Source organism: Canis lupus, chromosome 11 (genome assembly GCF_048164855.1).
Source record: "Canis lupus baileyi chromosome 11, mCanLup2.hap1, whole genome shotgun sequence".
In the NCBI taxonomy this organism is placed as follows: Eukaryota; Metazoa; Chordata; class Mammalia; order Carnivora; family Canidae; genus Canis; species Canis lupus.
Window position 1 is genome coordinate 2,171,538 of NC_132848.1, and position 17,388 is coordinate 2,188,925.

Below are 17,388 nucleotides of genomic sequence, written 5' to 3' on the forward strand. Positions count from 1 at the left end.
TGGGGAGGTTTGTAATTGTTGCTTGTTGGAGTTAGTCTTGGCATCATCTGTCTTTAGTTCGGGGACGTGTTACATGCTTTACCTTTTACTGTGACAGCAGCACTTACTCTTCTGGTAAGACCGAAAGGGCTCGCATTCCCTGACCACAAAAGGACAGAGCTGGGATCAGACCCCGCACGCTCGGCCCGCGAGGCCGCCAGGAGGCCGGAGAGCGACTTCTCCGACGCTCCCCCAGCCGCGCCCCGACAGCGAGCCGAGCGCAGCCCCGCCCGCTCCGCCGCCGGGAGCCGCCGCCCCGCCCCCGGGCCTCACGTGACGGGGCGGCCACGTGACCGCCGCCGCCGCCGCCGCCGCCGCCGCCGCCGCCATGCTGTCGCGCCTGCTGAGGGAGCACCAGGCCAAGCAGAGCGAACGCAAGGAGCTGCAGGGTGAGCCGCCGGCCGCCCGCCCTCCTGTCCCCACGGCCTGGCCTCGGCGCGGAGCCTGGGCCTCGAGTAGCGGCCGGGCCCGGGCGCCGCGGGCGGGTGGGGGCGCTGTCCGCGGACGACGCGTCGTCCGCCCGCGGGAACGGCCCCGCGCGGTGCCCGTCGGCCCCGGAGCCCCGGCCCGAGCGCGGGGAGGACGCCGGTGACGGAGGGGCCGTGGGCCCGGGGCCGCGGGAGTGCGGGCGGGACCCGGCCGGGCTGCGAGGCCGCGGGGGGGCGGGGGGCTGCCACGCCTGGGCGCCGCGGCCGCCCCTCCCCCGGGCACCGCCCCTCCCCCCGCCCCCGGACGGCCGCCGCGGGGGTTCCGGCCGCGAGCCGACACGGGCCGAGCCGGCGCCGGCCTTCCGGCAACCGAGTCTCCCTTCGAACCCTTTCCCCGCTGCCAGAGAAGAGGAGGCGGGAAGCCATCGCCGCAGCGACCTGCCTCACGGAAGCGCTGGTGGATCACCTCAATGTGGGGTACGACCGCCCCTGCGAGCCGGGCGCCGCGGCCTGGCAGTCACACTGCGCCCCAGGCCGCGCCCCGGGCCGTCCCCGCCCCTGCCCCCCCTCCCCCCCCCCCCACCGCCGGCTGTACGGGAAGAGCTTGAGGCCGCCCTGACCCCTCAGGTCCAAGCACCAGAGCAGCCGCAGCGGCTGGAGAAGCAGCCAGCTTGCCCCTCCCCACAGGGACCTCCCTGGTGCTCACAACCTCATGCCATCTGCCCCCCTCCCGTCCCCCTCCCAGTCCAGCTCTCACGTCGGCAGGAGGGCACTCTCCCTCCTGCACCAGAACTTGCCCCACCTCCTTCACCTCCCACCCTCTGGCAGGCCCAGGGAGCAGCTGGCAGGAAAGAGATGGCACAGCTGGCGAGGGCGAGGGCAGAACCGACGCCAGGAGCTATGGCACAGCCAGGCTGTCTGCTCCCTTCCTTCCGGGGCTCCCGAGACACCCCCCCCACCCCCCCGCCAGTCCTATGTGCCAATGCCAGTAACAGCGGAAGACCTGGGAAGGAGCAAAGACTATTGTCTCTTGACCCTGAGGGACCCAGAAGAGTGCTGAGATAGATGGTGATGGGAAGGAAAGGGGCTGCACGATGCCTTCCACCCCAGATCAAGCAGAATGGCTTGGTTGTGCATCCAGAAACTGAGTCACCCAAGTGAGCCATGCAGGCACTGTCTTCTTCATTACTCATCTCTGGGGATGATTAGGGGACAAGAAGGCTGTGGTTGGGGCCTCTGATCTCTCTCCCCTCCAGACTTCTCCCATTACTCGGTGTGAAAGAGGGAGGTCCACAGGAAAACTAGGATTTTAGGAACTCCCAGGGGAATCTCTTAAAGTGTTAGGAGCCCCTTGCTACTACTGTTTCAGCTCCTACGCTACCCCCTGCTGTCTCCCAAGGAGGAAGGATGGGGTCTGCCCCCTTTTCCTCCCTCCCACATGGGCGCCTCCTGGGCTCTGCTGTGAGACTGGCCCAGACCTCTCCCTCTGCTCTTCCTTTGCTAGGGGCCGGCCACCCCTCTCAGCTTAGAGGACAGCTAAGCCAAAGCCAGATTAGAAAGGGTTTTGTGTTGCTGCCCACGAGTCCTCTCATTCCCTGGAAAGGAAAACAAAGGCTCAGTCTATCTCAGCCCCTGTCAGGTGTCCTTCCCATTCTCTTCACCCACGCCAACCCCTTGCCCCCTCCCACCCCCACAGATTCCAGGGTGGGGGTGGGTGGGCACCAGATGTGGAGTCCCCCAGATGACCTAGAGCTTTAGGATGGGGAGTGAAAGACCCACCAACCAATGAGACAATAGTTGTGGGATGAGGAGATTGGGGAAAGGGGGACGGGGCAGGGCTCCGGGGATAGCAGCCTCATGGCAATAATGGTAACTGCAGCCTACCTTGATTGAGGAGAAAAAAAACTGCTTAGAATAGAAGGAAGAGAGGGAGGGAGAGAGAGAGCGTGTGTGTGTGTGTGTGTGTGTGTGTGTGTGTTCACTCATCTGTGTGAACTGATGAAAAAAGCACTGAGAGTCTGAGAGAGCCAAGAAGCAGCCCTTGGGATATCTTCTCTTGATCCTGAGTTCCTGGGGAGGGGGGTGCTCTCCCATCCCACCCCAGATTCAGGGAGAGGCCCAATTTCCCTTCCCAACCTCTTGCACTGATCCCTAGGCTTCTGAGCACTGCCAGATGTGGCCCTGCTGCTGGGTTTCCCCAGCTTCTCTGCGCCCCCTCTACCCTCCCAGCTTCTTCCCCAGGGATATTCCCACCAGGTTTATCCTCCCTTCTCTCACCCAGCTGTAAGAGTTCCTTTGGGGGGTAGGAGATGGTAAGTTTTCGGTCAGTTCCCAGGGAGGCTCTCCTGGGAATCCTGGGAGTGAGAGGAAGAAGCTGGTTCATTTGCATGTACAGCAGTCATTTGCATCACCCCCAAGAATGGCCAAAATCATGAGGTTCTCCCCATCCAGGCTTCTGGCTGCCCTCCCACCGTTGCAGTGGAATATTAGTCCTGGAGACCACTCCCCACCAGCTGGTGAGTTGATCTCATCCCTCTTCCAACCTCTAGTGTGGCCCAGGCCTACATGAACCAGAGAAAGCTGGACCATGAGGTGAAGACCCTACAGGTCCAGGCCGCCCAGTTTGCCAAGCAGACAGGCCAGTGGATCGGGATGGTGGAGAACTTTAATCAGGCACTCAAGGTGGGCCATGCTCCATCCTGGGCCCCTGCTTCCAGTCAAGTCAGCTCAGGCCTCAGGTTAAAAAGGAACTGGGGATGGTTCCCAGAAATGCTATCTGTGTCAGAGGAGCTAGAGAGATAAAAGTAGTTGGTGGGTTCAGGCAAAGTCCTTTCTAGGGGACAGATCTGCCTCCTTAGAACCTCACTCTACCCACCCTGATTCCCAGCCTCCTACCTCTTCCCCTTCCTAGGAAATCGGGGATGTGGAGAACTGGGCTCGGAGCATCGAGCTGGACATGCGCACCATTGCCACCGCACTGGAATATGTGTACAAAGGGCAGCTGCAGTCCGCCCCCTCCTAGCCCCCCTTCCCTTCCCCCCACCCCGTCCCTCCTACCTGGGGGAAGCTGATAGGCCAAGAATAAAACACAAGCCCCCATTTCTTTGTGGTGTGTTTCAAAGCTCTGCTAGACCAGCAGGGTAGGCAGGAGTGGAAGATTCGAAGACTGTTTACCCAAGTGACAGTTACCTTTTGGGTAAAGGGTGGAACTAGCTTGCACCCCTCTTTTTCTCTTCGGGCCTGGGGCAGGTGCATGCTGGGTAGGCAGAGGGTGGAAGTTTCCCACACCTCCCCAGAGAAGGTCAGTGGGCCCTGCCCCAAGCTTCCTAACTCAGGACTTCAGTTTCCTGCAGAGCAGAAACATGACAGGAGGCAGGCGTGGTCCTCGCTCTGGCTCTCTGCCGCTCCACGTGCTCGCGCCCTCTCCCGGCCTGGTGCTAAGCAGTGTCATGAGTCTGGACCAGGTTGGAGATTAATTCTTGGGCATGGGGGCACTTCGGGGCTTGGAAGGAGGAGTGACTGGGCCAAGGTCACCAACAGAGGGAGTACCCGCCGTCCTTGACATATCCCTCCTCCTGGTAGTCCATGACAGAAGCAGTCGGGCACCCGACTAGAAGAGACAGCCAGGAAGGGGGCCTGGGCACGCCAGGCCTGCGCCAAGCCTGGGCTTCAGCTGCCAGGCTCCAGCTTCCCTGGCTCCTCCTCCCAGCCCTCCCCCCCCCCCCCCCCCCGCCCCACGTACACTTAATACTTCTGGGACCCAGGCCACCCGCTGCGGACTTTGGCATTAGCTGTAGCTAGTGTGGAAGCCCGGAAAGACTGGGAGCAAAGTCTATCAACGAAGCAAAAGAAGGAGCTTCAGGCACCGTCCTGCCTGCTAGCTCTCCTCGGGAGGTAAGCAGGACACTGGGAGCCGGGGGCTCTGAGGGGGCTCTCCTGGGATCGCACCGATTGATAATTCAAAGCCGTAAGCTCTTCATGTGCTTCCTCACATGCTCTCCCCTTGACCCTGCACAGCTCCCAGGGGGGTCATGGTGGGTGTCGGCCCCGCCGCTAGAATAGAAAACAGGTTGAGACATGCAATGAGATACTCAGCATCACGCAGTAAGTTTGGAGCCAACAGGACTAAGGTGCAGGGCTCTTTGCCCTGTACAAGTTTCCAAAGAGAAGGCCCGGTTTACATTTAGAGTCTAGATGCCTCTAGCTTAGCAGGGAGGGGAGACAGCAAACCAGGTTCCTCTGCTCCTGTGCAGCACGTCTGCACACAGGCCCTGGCGACTCTGGCTTTAGTTAAGGTCGCCACACACTCGGGGTCTGCCTAGAGCTGAGCTTTGCTTAGGTGAGACATGGTTTGCCAGTTACCTACCAGGCAGGTAATTTCTCAGTCTGCTCAGATCAGACCTCCAGCTGGGGAGGCTGTTAGGGGCAAGGAGTTAAGAGCCAGCATGAACTACACAAGTCTTCCTGCCCAGCCTCGGCTGCCACCTGCAGGTCACTCGGGCTCCGCCATGTGGCTGCCTCTGCTGCTGGGAGTCTTGCTCTGGGCAGTGCTGTGGTGGCTCAGGGACCAGCAGAGCCTGCCCGCCAGCGATGCTTTCGTCTTCATCACCGGCTGTGACTCAGGCTTCGGGCGGCTTCTGGCACTGAGACTGGACCAGAGAGGCTTCCGAGTCCTGGCCAGCTGCCTGACCCCCGCGGGGGCAGAGGACCTACAGCGGGTGGCCTCCTCCCGCCTCCACACCACCCTGCTTGATGTCACTGAGCCCCAAAGTGTCCAGCGGGCAGCCAAGTGGGTGGAAACACATGTCGGGGAAGCAGGTGAGTAGTGGGGGGGGGGGGCCCAGGACTGTGGTGCAGGGTGCTCGGTTAGGGGGCAATGGGAACCTGGAGGGCCTGGGTGGGGAAGGAACATGATCCGGACACAGAGCATCAGAAAGCTAGAGTTTTCCCTGCATGGAGCCTGCTGCTTTCTCCCTCTGCGCCTCTCTCTCTGTGTCAGAATGCCTTACCCACCCTATGGTATGTGTCTCCTCTCTCCACAGGGCTTTTTGGTCTGGTGAATAACGCTGGTGTGGCAGGGATCATCGGGCCCACCCCGTGGCTCACACAGGATGATTTCCATCGGGTGCTTAATGTGAATACGCTGGGTCCCATCAGGGTCACCCTTGCCCTGCTGCCCCTCCTACAGCAGTCCCGGGGCCGAGTGGTCAACATCAGCAGTGTCTTGGGCCGCCTGGCAGCCAATGGTGGTGGCTACTGTGTCTCCAAGTTTGGCCTGGAGGCCTTCTCTGATAGCCTCAGGTGAGGGGTGCAGAGCCCTGGGCAGCCCTGCAGAGATGATGAAACAGCATAGTGGGATGCTGAGGAGGAGACAGCGTAGGGCTCAACTTCATGGGTTCAACCCCAGCCTCCTCTCATGGGAGCTTTGCGACCTTGATAGGTTACTTCTCTTTACCCCAGTTTATTCCCCATCTGCTAAATCTGGATGAGGAGACCTGCTTCATGGGTGCTGGGAGTGACATGAGGTACCTGTAAGGCCCCCGCAGAGCCCGGCACATAGAAGATGCCCCAAGAAGCCCTGCTATCATTATTAGTAATTTTTTTTTTTTTTGAGAGAGGGTGGGGGAGCAGGGGAGCGGGTGCACAACAGGGGGAGGGGCAGAGGGAGAGGGAGAAGTGGACTCCCCGCTGAGCAGGAGGCCTGATCCGGGGCTGGATCCCAGGACCCTGAGATCATGACCTGAGCCAAAGCCAGATGCTTAAGCAACTGAGCCACCCAGGTGCCCCTAGTGTTATTAATAACTGTTTTTTGTGATGAACTAGTACCTTTACAGAACATTTTTCTCATTTATTTCTCCCAGCAGCCCTCTAAGGGATAGGCATTAATATCCTCAGAGTAACGTAACTTACCAAGACCACACAACTAGTTGGTGGAAGCGCTGGGACTTACTCCCAGGTCTGTTTGCCCCTCATCTTTATGTTCTCCTGCTGTTCATCTTTTTTTTTTTTTCTTTATTTTTTTTTTTTTAAGATTTTGTTTGTTTATTCATGAGAGACAGAGAAAGAGGCAGGGACACAGGCAGAGGGAGAAGCAGGTGCTCCACGTGGAGCACGATGCAGGACTCGGTCCCGGGACTCCACGCTCAACTGCTGAGCCACCCAGGTGCCCCTGTCCTTCATCTTTAAACAATAATGTTCAAAGTCCCATGAGCACAAAAGACTCTTGGCAAGTACCACACGGGAGCAGGGCCTGAATTTTGAACAGTGCAAGTACCCCCCAGCCACCCCATCTTCTGTAGGAAACCTGCCTTCATCACCATCACTCAACAAAGAATTTCAGTCATGTGCTTTTGTCCCTATCCCTTGGTCTTTTAACTTTCCTATCAACATCATGAACACATGCTTCATACTTGGATTTCTGTATCCATGTCAAGGGGGTTGAATGTGTCTCTGCGGGCTCCCCAGCAAATACCAGTCTACACCCTTCCTGTTGAGCACTCAGGACTCAACCCTGTGTTCTAGGACTAGGGAATGGGGTTCTAGGTCAGGAGTTGGCAAACCGGTTCTCAGGCCAAATCTGGCCAGTCACCTACGAGCTAATAATGGCGTTTACATTTTTTTTTTTTAATTTATTCTTGAGAGACATAGAAAGAGGCAGAGACACAGGCAGAGGGAGAGGCAGGCTCCCTGAAGGGAGCCCGATGTGGGACTCGATCCCAGGTCTCCAGGATCACACCCTGAGCTGAAGGCGGCACTAAACCGCTGAGCCACCCGGGCTGCCCACATTTTTTTTTTTTAAGGATTATTTGAGAGACCGCATGTGCCAGGGTGCGCATGGGGGGAGGGGCAGAGGGAGGAGAGAGAATCTCAAGGAAAGTCCATGCAAGGCTCCATCCCTTGACCCCGAGATAACGACCCAAGCCAAAGTCAAGAGTTGGATGCCCAGCGTACTGAGCCACCCAGGTGCACCTGGTGTTTACATTTTAAATGGTTACATTGCAAATGGTTATGTAAGTACCTACCTGTTACTAATTTTTAGGCCTGCATTGCCAAAAATATTTACTGTCTGGCCCTTTAAGAAGGGTACTGATCCCTGTTCTAGATCATAGAGTATGAAGAAAAAAAAAAAAAAACTCAAAAATAACTGGTCACTTGCCCCCCTCTGAGGATAGCAGGGATCCCCTTCACCTTCAGGACCCCTGTCCCTGGCCTGTGATAGCTTTCCCATCTTAGCCCCCAGCCTCATGTCCCTTTCCTATAAGAGCAAGAACCCAGAAACCTTCCTCTATCCCCATCCAGGCGGGATGTGGCTCATTTTGGGGTCCGAGTCTCCATCGTGGAGCCCGGCTTCTTCCGAACCCCCGTGACAAACCTGGAGCATTTGGAGAACACACTGCAGGAGTGCTGGGCACGGCTACCTCCCAGCACACAGGCCCACTATGGGGAGGCCTTTCTCCCCAAGTGTGAGTATCGGGGCCCACACAGGTATATGAAGGGAAAGGGAAATGTCAGAAAGGCCCTCCTACACCAGCCTGCTGGGAGAAGGTGGGGGTCAATGGGATGCCACCGAACACTCAGACTATGGAACCTGCCTGCCTACCACACTGGGGAGGGACTAAGGATCCCTCTCACTTCTGGGGACCAGCTCCAGGACCCAGAAGGTGGGGCCTGAGATGGGCTGGAATGGGCAGGGACACTGATTACAACCACCTCCTGGGATGTAGACTTGCAAGTGCAGCAGCACATCATGAGCCTGATCTGTGACCCAGACCTGACCAAGGTGAGCAGGTGCCTGGAACATGCCCTGACTGCTCGTTACCCCAGAACCCGGTACAGCCCAGGCTGGGATGCCAAGCTGCTCTGGCTGCCAGCCTCCTACCTGCCAGCCAGCCTGGTGGATGCTGTGCTCACCTGGGTCCTTCCCAAGCCTGCCCAGGCAGTCTACTGAATCCAGCTGTCCAGCAAGAGATTGTTTTCTGTCCCCACCCTGGTACTGCCTGGTGGCCTGCACAAACTAAGCACTCAATAAATGTGTATTGTTAAAAAAAAAAAGAAAACACCGTAGGTGGGCAGAAATGAAGTTGCCTGGTGAGAGACTGGCCCCATTTGAGAGCTACCCCTTAGGCTGACTTCCTGCCCAGGGTCTCTGGCCTGTTTAGTATGTGCAAAACAACCAGCAACCACTGAGCATCTGCCCTCCCCTCTGACCGCCTGTCTGCAGGCGCTCTTTGGAGCTGCACCTGGAAGAATGGCCATCAGACGGCACTGGTGGACATTTCACTTCCTTTCAGTTCACTGTTGGGAGTGCCAGTGGCCTTACCTGTTTTTCTTGGGAGGGAGGGAAGGTGGTAAAGTGGGGTCAGGGCAAGGCTGGGTGGTTTCCATGGGGAAAAACAAAAGGCAATACCCACTTAAATTATCCTTGTTTTTTTTTTTTTTTTTTTTTTTTTTAAAGATTTGAGAGCGAGTTCAAGCAGCAGGGGATGGGCAGAGGGAGAGAAAACTCAAACCGACTCCCCACTGAAGGGGAGCCCAACATGGGGCTCAGTCAAATAACCCTGAGATCCTGACCTGAGTCAAAGTTAAGAGTCGGAAGCTCAGGGGATCCCTGGGTGGCTCAGCAGTTTAGCGCCTGCCTTTGGCCCAGGGCCTAATCCTGGAGTCCCGGGATCGAGTTCCGCATCAGGCTCCCCACATGGAGCCTGCTTCTTTCTCTCTCTGCCCCTCTGTCTCTGTGTGTCTCTCATAAATAAATACATACAATCTTTAAAAAAAAAAAAGTTGGACACCCAACCAGTTGAGCCACCCAGGAGCCCCTACATTGTCCTCTAAGAAGGATGGACACAACTTCTCACCACCCACAAAGGAGCCAGGCCCCCTTTGCTGGAGGGAGTTGCTAGGCCCTCAGAGGTGGCCAGAATAGGAGGGGAGAGATGTAGGTTTGGGATCACCTCTCCCAGGTAGCACCTCTGGGGGGAATCCCTTTGACTTTTGCAGGAGGTGGCTTCCTGCACGTTGCAGCACATGGCTATGAGACAGGGAGGGCACTGGGCCCCAGCCTCCTCCAGGTCCCCACTTTGACTGCCAGCCCACCAATGCCTTTAGCGAAATCCACCTTTCCTAAACAGCCCCCCCCCCCAAAAAAAATAAGCCTTTCTTTCCCAAGGTGCATATAGAACAAGGTCCCAGAGAACAAATACGGGTGAGCAGGAAAGGATAAAGTATCATTCTTCGAGATAAACTGAGACTATTTTTTCAGTCTGAAAAAATAATCCGTTTAATTGAAAAACCTGGAGTGTACTATCCCACTCCCTTAGATGAAGGGGCTGAAGAGACCAGACCCCTACATGACTTCATAGCCACTTCGGATACTCTTCACGAGGCAGCAGGCGAAGACAATTCCCAGTACCTAAAAGCAAAGAGGAGTCAGAAAGGCAAAGTATCCCAGGCCCACTCAGGAGACCCCAAACACAACCAGGGGCCCCAGGTTCCCCAGGCCAGGACTTCCCTAGCACCCTCCTCCCACTGCCCCAATTGCCCAGATGCCCCAGAATGAGTCCCAAGGGGGCCTCTCACCTCCACGAAGGCAATGCCCAGGGCCGCTGCAGCCACCACCAGCACATTGCTTCTCAGCCAGCCCCCAATCTTCTCCACGCAGCCCTGAAGGACGGTGGGCACACAAGCGAGAACGGAGTCAGAAACTTCCCACCCACCTCCTCTGCTCCATCTGGCTCTCCCCCGCTCTGCACCGTTCACCGCACTGCTAACGTTCCCAGATGCCCTCCGCATCCCAGGGCCCCAACCCTCTCCACCTCCATCCCTGGGCCCTCTCAACCCTAGAAACCTTTCCCAAGTTTTCCCAGTCCCCTGCTATCTCAGCTGCTTCCCCACCTCAGAGTAGATATTCTTCACATTGAAAGAAATCCCACAGTCCTTCGTGACATTGATGCAGCAGGAGTCAGGGACCTGGCCCTTGGGCATGAGAGAGACGGTCTGCCAGTCTGTGTAGTTAGCGGCCCCGCAGCACTTAAACTGCAGGACGAGAGAAATACAGGGCAGGGGCTTGTTACCTAAACCTCCGCCTTCGACACGGAGATGAGACTCTTCCTCCCCGCTAGCCGCTCCCAGCAAGCTCACTCACATCCTCCTGCATCCTGTCCAGGATCGAAGCCGTGTGGTTGTTTTTCTGATAATTCTTCATCTGCTCCCGGAAGTCCTTATTAAACTCTGACATCACCTGGGAGCAGGAAAGAGCATCGTGGGGGTCAGACTTTAGGGCACGCGCGTCCCAGAGCAGCCAGCCCTGTGAGGCAGGGCCCTCCGCTTCCTCCCCGCTTACCTTGTCTCTAAACACATAGCCAGCGATGGCTGCGGCCACCTCCACCAGCATGATAAGGGACAGGAAGATGGCAAACTGCGGGCACAGCGGACAGGGGTCAGGTGTGGAGTCCCGGTGAGAGTGGCCTGCTGTGGCCCAGCCAGCCTCTAGCCCACTCAGAGAGGTTCTCCTCCCCTACCTGCCTCGCTTCGCCCCTGGATCCCCCTCTCCCTAGAAGCCCCTCCCAGCAGGCCCAGGCACCCACAGCGGCCCCACACCCGGCTCACCGTGATCATAAGACAGTAGTTCTCCTTGCAGGCCCCACAGCAGCCCACAAAGGCCACCAGGAAGAGGAAGGCGCCCACTGCGATGATGACCACGGGCAACAGGGAGCCAGGCGTGGCCCCCTGGACAATGGTCTGACTCAGGACCAGCTGGGCCCCTACACCCACGGCGATGAGCCCCACCGCACAGGCCTGTGAGGACAGGTCAGGGTTAGGCCGGGCCCACCAGCCATCAGGCCTCCGCGCAGGGGGCAGCAGGTACGCCCAAGCACAGACGTAGCCCCACCCAGGGAGACGGATTCGCGCGCCTCCAGGAAGGATTGCAGGGAAGGAGGACAACCCGTATCTGCCCCCACAGTTTGATCAAATGCCAACAGAGAAGTTCCCAGAAAGCCCTGACCCCAGGGCATGTATCCTCACCTAGAGTGGTACTTCCTCGGGGCCTCTAGGGCGCCCAGGCGCGCCCCAGCCGCAGCCTCCCGGCCTGCCCTACCCTCATCAGTTGTGACGGGGCTTCCTCAGGCCACAAGGCCGGGGGCGGAGGGGACAAGAAGCAGAGGCACGAGTGGGGCCCCTCCCCGGACAAAGAGCAGCGTGTGAGGCCGGGAGGCCAGGACGGGAGCAAACCGAGGTGGGCAGAGGCCTTTCCCACCCCCGGCAGCCGACAGGAGCCCGGGGAAGCAGGGAACGAGGGGGTGAGGGGCAGGGCAGGCGGGGTGCGGGGGAGAGGGGGCCCCGCGGCGATAGCCATCAGGCGGCCGTTGGCCGGTTGCCCCACTGCCCTATCACAGCGGTTGGGTCACCGGACAGGAAGGGCCAGAAGGGGCGAGGGGGAGGGTGCGGCGCGCCCACGCCGTCCGTCCTGGGTCCGCACCGCCTCGGAGGTCCCCGAAAGCTGCGGCGGTGGGCGCGCTGCGGCCCCCGGCTCTTCCTCCCGCGTCCGGGCCCCAGGGCCCCCTTCGCACTCACGCAGAAGGCCAGCAGCAGGACGTAGAGCAGGAACTTGACACACTTCATTCCTCCTTCCACCGCCATGGCTGCAGGCCTGCGGGGGGCGCCGGTGAGGGGCGTCGGGGCCCCCGGTCCCGGCCCCTCCCACCCGGAAACCCGCGGTCGGGGCCACGTCCCCAGCCCCCTCTCCTCCTGGGCCCGAGAGCGGCGGGGGCGACCGCCGCCCTCCCGCCCGGCCCCGCCCCGGCCCCAGGGCGCCCTCCCGGCCGCAGCCCGTCCCCGCCCCGGGCCCCCGCCCCCGGCCCCGCGCTCCCGGCTCCCCACGCACGGTCGCCGCCGCCGGGGCCTCCGGAACTTCGCGAAGTTGCAAAGTGGCGAGGGCTCGGGAGTGCGGCGGGCCCTGGGCTCCGGGCCGAGCCGCGGCGGGGGCGGCCGCCCGCGACCCCGGACCCCGGACCCCGCCCGCACGCAGGCCGGGCCCGCGGCCTCACCTGGGCTCCCCGACGCTGCGCTCCGCTCTCCCGCCGCCGCCGCCGCCGCCGCCCCGGGCTCTTTAGCGGCGCCCCCCGCCTGCGCCCCGCCCGCCCGCCGCGGCCCCGCCCCGGCTCCAGCCCCGGCCCCCCCTCCGCCCGGGCCGCCGGCCTCCCTCGTGACGCGGGAACAGCTGCGGCTTGAGTCACCCGGCCGCCGAGGGGAGGGCCGAGCCCCCCGCCCGCCAGGGCCACGTGGCCCCTGCCCGGAAGGCGCCCCCCCGCGACGGAAGGCGGCGGGGCTGGGCCGCGGGGCCCGGGGCCCCTGGGCTGGGAGGGCGGGGCCGGCGGCCCCCGACTCCGTGCGGTCCGGACCCGGGTTACGCTGCGAGCCGCCGGGCCGGGCCGCGCGACGGGAGGTGCTCGGGAGGCGCCCCCATCCCCGGCCCGGCTCCCGGCCCCGCTCCCGGCCCCGCTCCGGCCCGGCTGAAGCCCCCGCCCCGCGTCGGCAGAGGGCGCTGCGAGCTCCCTGGCGTCGGGTGCAGGCGGTCGGGAAAAAGCTTCCAGAAAGTCCCTGGCCTCACATCCCGGGAGTCCCCCAACCTTTGCAGCGGGCGCCTCGCCTGTGGGTGCCTCGCCTGTGGGTGCCGGCCCGGCCTCCGGGCTGCGGGGGGGTGGGGGGTGCTGAGCACCGCAGGAGGCCCTCGGAGCCTGCGCCCCCCTCTAGGGGCGGTTGACGCCTCTGTGCCCCCGGCGCGCCGGGCTCGGCCGCGGTCTGGGGAGGCTGCGCAGGCAGGCCTCTGCCTTCTGCAAGTGCCCGTCCCGGCCTCGCGGGCAGCAGCTCGCAGCCCCGGCTGGGGAAGGGGCGGGGGCGGCGTCCGGGGGCGGCCTCCAGCTGCCCCCCAGCTATCCCCTCCAGCTGCCCCCCCCCAGCTGCTCCCTCCAGCTGCTCCCCCAGCTGCCTCCTCCAGCTGCCCCCTCCAGCTGCCCCGTCCATCTGTGTCCTCCAGCTGCGGCCTCCAGCTACAGCCTCCAGCTGCCCCCACAGCTGCCCCCCCCCCCCAGCTGCCCCACGTCCAGCTGCCCCCCAGCTGCCCCTCCACCGCGCCGTGGCTCCCAGGCCGGACGTGACCCCGAGAATCCGCGCTCCGCGGCCGGGTCCCACCCCGTCGGGTCTTAGGTCCTGACTCAACCGCTTCCCGAGTCTTCTGTACCCGAAGAGGCAAGAAACTGCAAGAGCAAAAGGCAAGCGATGGGGGCCACAGCCTTGGAGCGAGCTGAGCAAGCGCGTTGGGGGCCTGGCTCCTCGCTCCCACGGGCAGGCCGCGAGGAGCCGAGGAGCCACGTCGACTCCCGGGGAACCGAGAGGGCTCGGCCTGGGCCCCGCAGCCCGGGAGCCGGACCCCCGTGTGACACCCGCGGCCTCCCGGTGGCGGGTGGACGCTCTCGGCGGTGGCGGGCGGTGCATCTGCCCCAGAGGAGAAGGAAACCCCTTTGCACCACGAAAGTGGGTGGCAGTCCCTGAGGGGACTTCAGAGGATAAACAAGCTCTGGGTTCAGAGACAAGGAAAGAGCCAGTGTAAAAAGGGGGGCTTTGAAAGTCCCTGCAGGCGGGATTGGCCAGCTCGAAGGGTCAGGAGAGGTCCGCGGCCGAGTGTGGCAAACTTCAGACACGGAACAGCCCACGGCAGTGCTTGGCCTCTGCTGAATCTCTGTTGCAACAAATGAACTGGGAAAGACATTTGGGGAAGGACTGAGGAAATCTGAATATGGACTGAGAATCAGACGTGAGAAACCATAATTTTGTTAGCTATGATGACAGCATGATTAGAGAGAACAATCACTCTATTTTTTAAAAGATGTGCACTACAGTATTTAAAAGTGAAGTGTCGTCTTTAGCGCCGCCTGCAGCCCACAGCGTGACCCCGGGGTCCCGGGATCGAGTCCCGAGGCCTGCTCCCTGCGTGGCGCCTGCTTCTCCCTCTGCCTGTGTCTCTGCCTCTCTCTCCTTGTGTGTCTGTCGTGGATAAATAAATTTTTTTTTAAGGGAATACTTCACAGAACAAAAGATGAAGCAAAAAAGCAGAGTCTTGGGGTGCCTGGGTGGTTCAGTCGGTTAAGCACTGGACTCTTGATTTCAACAGCTCAGGTCATGATCACAGTCATGAGATTGAACCCTGCACCAGGTGCCCTGGGTGTGCGACCTGCTTAACATTCTCTCTCTCTCTCTCTCTCTTTCATGAATAAATAAATAATCTTTAAAAAATAAAGGCGGTGAGGAGTTTCAGAGAGGGTAAATTATCTTGGGGTTGGACCTACATTGAAATGAGGAGGCGGGTACCTGGCTGGCTCAGTCAGAAGAGCATGGGACTCTTTTTTTTTTTTCTTTAAGATTTATTTGGAAGAGAGCACGAATGGGAGAGGGAAAGAGAATCTCAAGCAGACTCCACGCTGAGCAGGGAGCCCCATGCAGGGTTCAATCTCACGACCCTGAGGTCATCACCTGAGCTGAGATCGAGTTGGATGCTTAACCCACTGAGCTACACAGGCTCCCCAGTCAGGTAACTCTTGATCTCAGGGTTGTAAGCTCAACCCCCATGTTGGATGTAGAGATTGCTTAAGAAAGAAAAGAAAAAGAGAAAAGAAAAGAAAAGAAAAGAGAAAGAAAAGAAAGAAAACAAAAGAACTAGCAGGGGGCCCAGGAGATAGTTGAGACAGCACAGCCACCATCCAAGGGAGAGGTGATGGAGGCTGGAACCATGGAAGGAAGGGAAGTCTGGGCAGCATTTCAGAGGGTAAACAAAGGACTGGATGACTTCTTATCTGTCGAAGTGAGAGGAAGTAGGAAAAGTGCGAGATGACTCAGAGCTTCTGAACTTGGGTGCCCAGGGGAGAAGGTGGTGGTCACCCGAGGCAGGAGGCACCCACTGGGGATGTGAAACTCGGGAGAAAGATAGTCAGACTAGGGAGGAAAAGTGATATGTAAATTCATAGATGCGTGAGGGCCAGAGCCAGAGAGAAAAAGACAGGGCTTGGGGGAACCCTTCCATCCCAGGAACATGTGGGAGGAGTCAGTAGCCTGTAAGGGAGCCCGAGGGGAAGGGGGCTGCAGAGCTGGGTCCCCAGGCTCGGTACTGGCATTATACACATTAGCTCATTTGCCCCTCGGGACAACCTTTGAGATCTGGATGATTTGTCCCACTTGAGAGATAAAGAAGCTGAGACTCCAGGACACACAATGACATGCCCAAAGTCCGGCCAGTAAAGGCAGTGTTAGAATTGGAACCCAGACCTCTGAGGATTCCAAAGCCTGTGTTCTTCAGCTCTCTCTTGGAGGCCAAGAGGAAAGAGGACTTCAGGACAGGAGGAGGGGCCTGCTCAGGCCAGGAGCACCAGGAATACAGAAAGGTCAACTTGAGTGAGAAACAGAGAAAGCCATTGGATGGGGTGGCCTTCAGAGTGGTGTCAGGGCAGGATCCGGAGCACCTGCTGCACCCAAGAAGGGAGGAGAGGGAAATGGAGACATCCAGGTGGGCAAGCGCAGAGCTGGGGTGAAGGTCAGGAGAAGGGGGGCCTGTGAGAAGAACCTGGGGGAGCGCAGAGCGGTGGCAGCAGCGGTGGCAGCAACGGGAGAGAAAGGACGGTGCAGGGAAGACGGTAGGGCCGGGGACACCCGCACCCTCAGACAGTGTGGACCTGGCCGGAGGGCAAAAGCCCATGCCCCGTGCCTCGTCAAATCCACAGAGATGGGGATCCCTGGGTGGCGCAGTGGTTTGGCGCCTGCCTTTGGCCCAGGGCACGATCCTGGAGACACGGGATCAAATCCCATGTCGGGCTCCCGGTGCATGGAGCCTGCCTCTCCCTCTGCCTGTGTCTCTGCCTCTCTCTCTCTCTCTCTCTCTGTGTGACTGTCATAAATAAATAAATTTAAAAAATTATTTAAAAAAAAATCCACAGAGATGAGCGTGGAAAGGTGGTTACCGGGGTGGAGGGGGGAGGAATGGGGAGTCAGTGATCAGTGGGTTTCAGTTTGAGATGGTAAAGTCCTGGAGAGGGACGACACCTGGGTGGCTCAGCCGTTGAGCGCTTGCCTTGGGCCCAGGGCGTTGAACCTGGAGACCCCGGATCCAGCATCGGGCTCCCTGCGGGGAGCCGGCCTCTCTCCCTCTGTGTCTCTCATGAATAAATAAATAAATCTTTAAGCAAACAAATAAATCCAATAAGGGAGGCCCGGGTGCTGGCTGGCAGCTCCCCGACTGCAGGGCTAGATCAGCCCAGGGCCAAGGCCAGAGCCGCCCTGCTGAGCGTCCCCGGTGTGGCCCTCTCGGTCTCTCCCAGCCGCCAGGGCAAGACAGGTCACAGCGCCCCAGGACCCCGGAGAACAGCATCAGGGCACAGTCACCTTACATCCTCCCTGTGAGGAAAGCAAGGCTCTGGGGCGCCTGCAGGTGAGCGACACTGGGACTCCGGGTGTGCACCCCTCACCCCAGGTGGAGACCGCAGCCCTGGTGCCCCCCCACGCTCCACTTGGCAAGAATGGGGTGACCAGCTAAAGTTTCACCTTCCTGAGCCTCTGCTTCCTCCCAGTTAAGCAGGAGGGAAACTACTCCCTCCCACACCTCCCAGGGCCCTACATCACTGGACACTTGTAAGGCTAGACCAAGGAATTAAAGGGACCAGTTTTGTTACCCTAAGCCTTCGTTGCCTTGAGGCTCTAGCGTACTTGGTTTGGGGCTCCAGGAATGAAAATAATTTTGCCTTGAGAAATAACTGGACTCCAGTCCACTTGCCGTGCCAAGGGAAGGGTTGGGTGGGCCAGCTCAGCCTCTCTCCATCCCTCTTCCCACCTAGGCCTTGGCTGTGGGCCCAGCTCTGGTTCTCACCCCACCCCCCACTGC

At 59.8% G+C, this 17,388-nt stretch overlaps 3 protein-coding genes across 7 annotated transcripts; 2 read left to right on the forward strand and 1 right to left on the reverse strand.

Annotated features, from left to right (window-relative positions):
* The first annotated feature begins 276 nt into the window (after positions 1 to 276).
* Positions 277 to 3,749, forward strand: BLOC1S1 (biogenesis of lysosomal organelles complex 1 subunit 1). Of its 3 annotated transcripts, none has more exons than XM_072842730.1 (4): positions 277 to 428; positions 872 to 944; positions 3,017 to 3,149; positions 3,379 to 3,566. In XM_072842730.1, the coding sequence occupies exons 1-4, from the start codon at positions 368 to 370 to the stop codon at positions 3,487 to 3,489; spliced, it is 378 nt and encodes a 125-aa protein (XP_072698831.1). In that variant the 5' UTR covers positions 277 to 367; the 3' UTR covers positions 3,490 to 3,566. The 3 variants fall into 3 exon arrangements, with proteins under 3 accessions (XP_072698831.1, XP_072698830.1, XP_072698832.1); XM_072842729.1 differs by lacking the exon at positions 3,017 to 3,149 and adding an exon at positions 2,919 to 2,983 and having other exon boundaries at positions 296 to 428; positions 3,379 to 3,749; XM_072842731.1 differs by lacking the exons at positions 3,017 to 3,149; positions 3,379 to 3,566 and adding an exon at positions 1,296 to 1,676 and having other exon boundaries at positions 296 to 428.
* Positions 3,750 to 4,225: 476 nt separating this feature from the next.
* Positions 4,226 to 8,524, forward strand: RDH5 (retinol dehydrogenase 5). Of its 3 annotated transcripts, none has more exons than XM_072842726.1 (5): positions 4,226 to 4,361; positions 4,959 to 5,285; positions 5,510 to 5,768; positions 7,767 to 7,930; positions 8,192 to 8,524. In XM_072842726.1, the coding sequence occupies exons 2-5, from the start codon at positions 4,976 to 4,978 to the stop codon at positions 8,413 to 8,415; spliced, it is 957 nt and encodes a 318-aa protein (XP_072698827.1). In that variant the 5' UTR covers positions 4,226 to 4,361; positions 4,959 to 4,975; the 3' UTR covers positions 8,416 to 8,524. The 3 variants fall into 3 exon arrangements, with proteins under 3 accessions (XP_072698827.1, XP_072698826.1, XP_072698825.1); XM_072842725.1 differs by having other exon boundaries at positions 4,227 to 4,361; positions 4,940 to 5,285; XM_072842724.1 differs by having other exon boundaries at positions 4,261 to 5,285.
* A 1,193-nt stretch (positions 8,525 to 9,717) lies between these two features.
* Positions 9,718 to 12,633, reverse strand: CD63 (CD63 molecule). Its single transcript, XM_072842728.1, has 8 exons — positions 12,512 to 12,633; positions 12,039 to 12,114; positions 11,073 to 11,261; positions 10,807 to 10,881; positions 10,609 to 10,704; positions 10,359 to 10,499; positions 10,044 to 10,127; positions 9,718 to 9,876 (listed from the first exon to the last, which is right to left on the reverse strand). Exons 2-8 carry the CDS (start codon positions 12,102 to 12,104, stop codon positions 9,811 to 9,813), a joined length of 717 nt encoding a protein of 238 aa, XP_072698829.1. The 5' UTR covers positions 12,105 to 12,114; positions 12,512 to 12,633; the 3' UTR covers positions 9,718 to 9,810.
* Positions 12,634 to 17,388: the final 4,755 nt, after the last annotated feature.

Coding starts and splice junctions, on each gene's coding strand:
- BLOC1S1 (XM_072842729.1), top strand. CDS start 368: ATGCTGTCGCGCCTGCTGAGGGAGCACCAGGCCAAGCAGAGCGAACGC. Junction 429..871: donor CGAACGCAAGGAGCTGCAGG/GTGAGCCGCCGG, acceptor CCCCGCTGCCAG/AGAAGAGGAGGCGGGAAGCC. Junction 945..2,918: donor GTGGATCACCTCAATGTGGG/GTACGACCGCCC, acceptor CTCCCCATCCAG/GCTTCTGGCTGCCCTCCCAC.
- RDH5 (XM_072842724.1), top strand. CDS start 4,814: ATGGTTTGCCAGTTACCTACCAGGCAGGTAATTTCTCAGTCTGCTCAG. Junction 5,769..7,766: donor GCCTTCTCTGATAGCCTCAG/GTGAGGGGTGCA, acceptor ATCCCCATCCAG/GCGGGATGTGGCTCATTTTG. Junction 7,931..8,191: donor GGAGGCCTTTCTCCCCAAGT/GTGAGTATCGGG, acceptor CCTGGGATGTAG/ACTTGCAAGTGCAGCAGCAC.
- CD63 (XM_072842728.1), bottom strand. CDS start 12,104: ATGGCGGTGGAAGGAGGAATGAAGTGTGTCAAGTTCCTGCTCTACGTC. Junction 11,262..12,038: donor TCCTGCTGCTGGCCTTCTGC/GTGAGTGCGAAG, acceptor CTGTCCTCACAG/GCCTGTGCGGTGGGGCTCAT. Junction 9,877..10,043: donor TGGGCATTGCCTTCGTGGAG/GTGAGAGGCCCC, acceptor CTTTGCTTTTAG/GTACTGGGAATTGTCTTCGC.